The 6,937-nt window shown below is 47.4% G+C and overlaps 1 protein-coding gene across 1 annotated transcript in view; it reads right to left on the bottom strand.

Moving 5' to 3' along the window:
* EDC4 (enhancer of mRNA decapping 4) overlaps window positions 1–6,937 on the bottom strand; it is a 29,614-nt gene that overhangs the window by 5,987 nt on the left and 16,690 nt on the right. The window contains 6 exon segments of the mRNA XM_017740881.1: window positions 19–109; window positions 777–892; window positions 1,616–1,771; window positions 3,664–3,844; window positions 4,617–4,653; window positions 6,027–6,179. Of these exon segments, the coding sequence (XP_017596370.1) occupies window positions 19–109; window positions 777–892; window positions 1,616–1,771; window positions 3,664–3,844; window positions 4,617–4,653; window positions 6,027–6,179 (734 nt within the window).

Raw genomic sequence — 6,937 nt, 5'->3', positions numbered from 1 at the left:
TCTTCGCGAAGGCTGGCAGCACTACGCTCTGGAAGGCCTCCCTGTAGGCTGACTGGATGGGTCCCTGCAGAGTGTCAGCTGTGGCCCTCACAACACTGTCTGTAAGGTTCTTACAAGCACACACAGAAGATTCCAGAAAGTTAATGACAGCCTGCTCCAGGACTAAGGATGTAGGCAAATACCAGGTCCCTGCAACACATCCACACCAGGTAAAGACAGCCCAGTGTCTGCAAGGGTGCTCCCTCAGCTCTTCCCACTGGCCAGGCTGCACCGTGACTCCAGCAGGCAGAACCTCTGCTTGCTCAGGGGCTGCCCAAAACCAGCACCACTTCTCTGTACTCCTGCTGTAGAGCAAAGGAAGGTGGAACAGCTCCTTTCCCCTCCTCCTCCTTCCCAAAAAACCGTAATTCCCTGCCAAGGTAAGTAAGCAGTTCATGCTCCCTAAATAATGTAGATAGGGAGAATAGAAGGGAGCCAGTCAAATGTTCACCACTTGACTGATTGAGTTGGCCCCAGAAGTCACTGCTGTGGTGAGAATCTCTACTCTAGTAGAAAATGAACAACTTGGTAAATGAAAGGAGTGCCAATGAGGCAAAGTGGGCAGGGGAGCATACAAAGAGCTTGTCCTCCTAATGAGACTATGAAAGAGCTTTGACTACCGGCAGCTAAACTGGCATTACCTAGAGACAGAGGTGAGGGGAAAAGGTGTAAGAAGTTGCTACCCAGGCAGGTGACAACTCGGTGTCCCCAGGAAAAGCTACTCTAGTTCTCCTTACCTTTGATTTCACTAGCTTGGTGATATTCTCTTTCAGTGTCCCCTCAACAGCAGTGAGCTTGGCAGCAATCGTACTACTGAGCTGGCTGAGGGTAGGGTCCATGCTCTTGGAAATGCCTAGGCATAACAAAAACAGGACAAAATTGCAGCTTTAAGCCTACAGTCACACTTCAAAGCCCAAAAAAGAAAATGCAATCAAATGATTCTTGGATATGACACAGCAAGGGACCATGATCACAAACTGTGCTTGGGGAGCTAAGGCTGGACATTTGGAGAAGGTTTTTGCTAGGAAGGTGGTACAGCTCTGGAAGTCACCAGAAGTTGTGGAACCTCCAGCATTGAAGGTTTTTAAGAATTGGTGTGACAAAGTCAGAACTGACCTGATCCAGAATTGCAGGTAGCCCTGCCTTAGGCAGCTACTGGCTGCAGGCTTTCCCACCAGCAGTTTTTGGAACATTTCCTTACATGCATGGTGCCAGCGCATTGAGAAAGGGCTAAGACAAGTTCAAGCTTGCTCCAACCAAGTCTCAGCATTTCCAAACTCATCAGCCTCTTTCACCTTCCTCCACTGAACAGACTCCAAAGGCTTTAGAGATTATAATGGAAGGTCAGACCACACTCTCTGGAAAGGCATTCCCTCTGGGAGCCTCATACCGCTTCTAAACCACAGCCCCTCTTCTCAGATTACAGTGGGGCCCACAGCAGTCTGTTGTGCAGAGCCTGGTGTTCACACAAACTAACTCCTGCTTCATACAGTGCCAGCACTTTTGCAGTGTGCTTTCCATCCCTATGGAGCTACCTGTAGGGATCCACCTCCCCTACTCAGGCAGCCACACTCACACTGGGGCACTGTCTTCTTCATCTCCTCCCGAATGGTCCTCTCCAGACGGTTACACACAGCTGTGGACAGGGACTGGGAGAGCTGCTGGGACAGGTGCTCCTGGAGCTGCCCATTGCGCTGCTGCCCTTCCGTCAGCACCCGGTCCAGTCTTCTCTCTAATGAGAACTCGTGTTAAGGAGCACAAACAACAGATTTCCTGTCTACCCACAACACTCCTGTACACGAAGATGGACAGTAGCCTCACCTCCAGAGGCTCGGTGACAGCAAATGTGCAGCTCTGGTGAAAGAGGGATCTTGTAACATTACTGCTGTGTTCCTGAAACAGGGTGCTCTTAAACAATTGATCAGGGTGAGAGAAGAGCTTTGGAAGGCAGGATAGGAAAGTCAAACAGCTAAAAGAAGTTGGACAGTACTGTTTCCTACATACTGTGGTTAACCTGGCTGCCCCATAGGCAGCTCAGCCTCAGCCAACCACTAGCCCACTCCTCTGCAGGCAATGGGGGACAGAACAGGCAGGGAGAAAGTGAGAAAACTCACAGGTTGAGGTGAAGACAGTTTAAGGGGTAAAGCAAAAGCTGCACATGCCAATCAAACAAAGTAAGGAATTCATTTACTACTTCCCATCGGCGAGCCGGTGTTCAGCCATTCCCAGGAAAGCAGGGCTCCCTCATGCCTAATGGTGGCTGGGGAAAACAAACACCATCACTCTAAGTGTCCCCTCTTCCTCCTCCTCTCTCCCAGCCTTTACAGCTGAGCACAATGTCATACAGTGTGGGGCATCCCTTTGGTCACTGGGGGTCAGCTGTCCTGGCTCTGTCTCCTCCCAACTTTTGCCGACCCCCAGCCTCTGCCTGGTGGAGCATCGTGAGAAACAGAGAAGGCCTTGACAGGACTTAGAAACAGCAAAAACATCAGTGTGTTATCAGCATTGTTTTAGTCACAAATCCAAAACATAACACACATGAGTTGCTGTGAAGAAAATTAACTCTATCTGAGCTAAAACCAGAACACCAGAAACCATCAAGTCCATTATCCATAAACAGCAAGCTGGTAAAAATGTTTCTACAGGATGGAATTAGTGGACATAAGTGATACAGTGCATGGGAGCAAACCCAGGCTTCAGGCTACTCATACCTCACGAAGCAAGCAAGCTCTCTGAAGGAGCCAACATACAAACACATCTTAAACAAACAAACACCAAACTCAGACAAAACAAACAAAGAAATGACAATTCAGCTGCTGACAAAATTCAGTCCATGCATAAAGCTGTGCAGAAAGAAAAATTATTCTAGTATTACAAAGCAGCTCTGGACACTGAAATTCAGTAAAAAGGTATCTAAACTATCTGTGAATATCAGACTGATGGCCAAAAAAGGAAAATCCAAGACTAATTAATAGAGAAAACTGTTGTCATGGAAGTTAAGAGTGGTTTCAGACATGAGATAGGCTGGAGCTGCTCATTTTGAGGAACATAACCAAAGTCAGTGCAGCAAATGTACACAGGAACCAACGACTCACAATACAATACCAACAACTGGATACAAGGTTTGAAAGCACCAAAGAAAATACTTCTCAGACAACACATAAGGGACCTGTAGAGCACCATATGAATAAATGTGGACAAACAAGATAATTCTGTATCCAGCTATGCAGTATGGCAGCCAGATGCTATTTCTGGTGCAAGTACTGACTTGCCTTAAGGAGGAAAGGATCATCCCATAATTACTCTTGTGCAACTGGCCACTCTCTGAGGTGGGATAATGTACCAAGTGCACCTCTGGTCTACACCAGCACTGCAGCACTTATGCCTTAATGGGTAACTAAGATTTAGTGGCATTGAGAAAGAAGTGTCCGTTCTTCTCTGTTCTATTTCTGAGTTTCTTACCCTTAGAAAGGGCCTGAGAGGAACTAAAATAGTTTTACTGCAGCCAGGCAATCGCACTGCACCTACGGCCCCATGCTCCCAAGATCCCTGACCCTTCTGAGCCTTCCTCGTGCCTCTAGTCTGCCTTGCAACCTTCCACTCAACATCTGCATACAAGGATACGCTCCTGCTCCTGTTGGGAGTCAATCACCCTCTCCATGTGGCCCATGAGGGAGCTCTGGATGGCATCGAGGTGATCTGTGAGTCTCTGCAGCAGCTCCATTTGGTTCTGCCGCAGCTCGGAGAGCTCCCGCTGTTGGCTCCTCAGGATGCACATCAGCTCATCCTGGAACTCTGGTGTCACCTACATGTGGAGAGAACAAGCATTAATTTCTAACAGGACTGGAGGTCAGCTGAGCTTTCTGCTCGGCATTGAGTCAATCCCTGTGCCTGGAAGTGAAGCGTAACACACAATGCAGAAAACAGGACCGGCTTAATGCCTGTTCCCAAGAACTACTGTGCCAAGGAATAAACTGATAAAGCAAGGTTCCTGCATGGAATGAATAAATGCTTGCTTAGAATATCAACTGTTTAGATTCAAGACCTCCTTCAAAGCAGATTTTATTCACTTTTGGCCAGGTACTGAGAGTAATGCATGAATGTAAACACTCAAACACTCATGAAAGAGCTGTGCAATCAGTACAGTAAGATTTCTTAGAGCACTTTTTCAGCTCTTTTGTTTATTTATGAAGAACCAAACAACTGGAGAAGTATAAATCTATAGTGTGTTGTCTCGTCACCTCCTCAAAATAGTTAAAGGAGTGTGAGGACCCACCTTTAAGGGGAAGGAACAAGGAGACACACATATCAAGGCCAGTCCCCCTGCAATCCCTTCTTTGCTGGGAACAGCTTATCTTGCTGCAAGCGCAAGCAAATATGAGAAGGAAATCATCAGTCTGGAGACCACAGAGCACCTTCTCTGCTGCGTGTCAGCACAGAGCAATGTCAAGCCCAAGTGCAGCCCCATGTCAACCTGCTTGGGCATGGCCCATGATACTTCAAGGAACTGGGATGAACTTTCTCTTAGGTCTTTCCTAGTAAGATATGAAGTGTCATGAAGAGCAACTCTGACTTACCTGGTTGTTAGATGATCTTGGTGACTGGTTCACATCCCTGGAAATAAACAGAGAAAGAGTAGTAACCCAGTTATGTCAATTAACTCCTCTTATTATCCAAGTCTTCTGCCAAAACAGATCACACATTTTATGGTTGCTTTGGATTTTACATTCCAGCTCATACTTCTGTTTTGCCTTGTATAACATGGAGAATGATGGGAAGGTGATGAAATCCCAGTCCTTATTATGACTCCATCATCTGCACTATTTGCAGACTCTGAAGTTCCTTACAGACTGGTCCCTTTGCAGAGAGGAGACCTGAACCAAGTGGTAATGAGGACTGTTACAAAGTGCACTGCACACTGATTTTTCAGTTTTGTCCAAATTCAAAGCCTTTGAAAAAAAAGGGAAGACTTTGCCAAACAGCTTTTGAACATCTCCTGTTATTTTACCAAAGAAAAAACAAGTATTCATTTGTTAAAATTTAGAATGAATGAGCACAAATTATCTGGTGTGATTCCAGCTCTCAAGGTGAAGAAACTAGTGATGCACTCCACCTCACAGAGCAGAATAAAGAAAAACACTGAACACATGGCTCCCAGGAGACCCTTTGTGACTGAACTGATCCCATCAAAGTCAAAGATCTACGAAGAAAAGCAAACATTTTTAGTTCTCAGACAGTACCCACTCATCAACTTTAAAAGGACTGAGGCAGAAAAAGTGAAAGCCATTTCAGAAACCAAGAGCTTCAGGGTGCCACTTGGCAGGACCACAGCCAGAATTAAATGCCGTAGCCCATCTTTGTTATGATCTGCAGAGCTAGAGATCCAAATCATGCAGCTATGGGAACACAAGAAGAGGAGGGAGCCCCGTGCAGAAGCTGTGCTGCTCTCCTCACACTGATGCAGACAGATTGGTCTAATGTGCCATGGGCAGACCCTTCCAGTCACCAATTTTCATTCACAGGATATTGATATAGGCACATTTAGAAACACACAAAAGCAGCAAGCAGGTAATAAATGATAGATGTTGCTGCACAAGGGCACTGTGCCACTGTTCAGAAGCCAATTAGAAATGGAGGCCATTGTGATACTCACAGCATCACAGTTCCAGTGAAGCCTTCATTGAAACCAGTGAAAGGACCCAGTGTCCCCTCACAATGTGCAATTTACCTCCCACACATTCTTCTCAAGCCCAGGCTGTATTTTGGGTTTTGAGTCCCAGCTGGAGATAGTGCAGAACTATTCCCACGCCCAAGTGACAGTCAGTGTTTGAGTAACCAACAATGCTTTCTGTGGGGTTCCTGCCCTTTGCAAATGGGGTGAGGGTTGGGAGCCCTTGGCTGCTGCCTCAGACCCCAATGGCTACGAGAGGCTGTGGCCCTGCCCAGCTGGTCCCAGAGCCCCCTGTGACCTGGCAAGCCCAGCGTACCCGTCATCCTTCTTGCCCTTCCGCTTTAGCTTTGGGGAAGCCCGGGGGGATGCCTTGACTTTCCAGTCCTTCACAGGCAGCCTCTGCGCAGATGCTTTGGCACCAAATCCACCTGATGTAGAAGCCAAGCTTGCAACTTCATCATCATGGTCACTGTGAAGGAATGGCAGGGGAGAGGACATCACTCACAATACTGGACTGTGTCAGCCTTCATGGAGGGGAGGGATTCACACAGCTCTTCATCCACACACAGCCAGAGTCAGCTACAGACACCCCCACCTTAACCTTTCACAATCACCTCTACAGAGCTCAGAACAGGCTGCTCTGCTTTGATCCAGGTCTGCTCAGGCTGAGCCCGAGTGCTGTGCAGCAAGGCTTGGAGGGTCCCTGCATTAGGGGCAGCCAGGGCCCAGGCAGTGTGGCTGAACGATGCCTCTTTAGCTGCAAACACTGGCATGTGAGTCCCAGCATGACCCAGCAGGGAACCCAAGCACAGCACATCCTTACAGCTTTACACACAGCAAGCACTGGACACAGAAAACATTGCAAGAACAGAGGAGGATCAGGTGAGCCTAAGACACCTGTGATCCTCAGTACCTTGGAGACTTTCACCTGCTGACCAGCTTCCAATACAGGCTGCACATTTCAGTCTGAATTTACACGTGGATTGTGGACAACCCTCAGCTATCAAACAGGACTGAGCTTGTCAGGCACACAGAATGTGTCCACAGAACTTTAGGGGGACTCATAAGGGAGGAAAGATGTCAGAAGCAAGAAACTTACTCCTGAGGTACCCTTGCTACCTTATATAACGCACAATACTTGGAAACTGGTCCCTTAACAGGTTTTTACTGGTAATTAAATCAAGCTTGGTCCCTGCTTTTAGAAGCAGCACAATCAAACCTTTCCCT

This window comes from Corvus brachyrhynchos, unplaced genomic scaffold (assembly GCF_000691975.1).
Source record: "Corvus brachyrhynchos isolate BGI_N302 unplaced genomic scaffold, ASM69197v1 scaffold26, whole genome shotgun sequence".
Lineage (NCBI taxonomy): Eukaryota > Metazoa > Chordata > Aves > Passeriformes > Corvidae > Corvus > Corvus brachyrhynchos.
The sequence above is the reverse complement of the archived record's forward strand: the minus strand, read 5'-3'. Positions and strand labels throughout refer to the sequence as shown.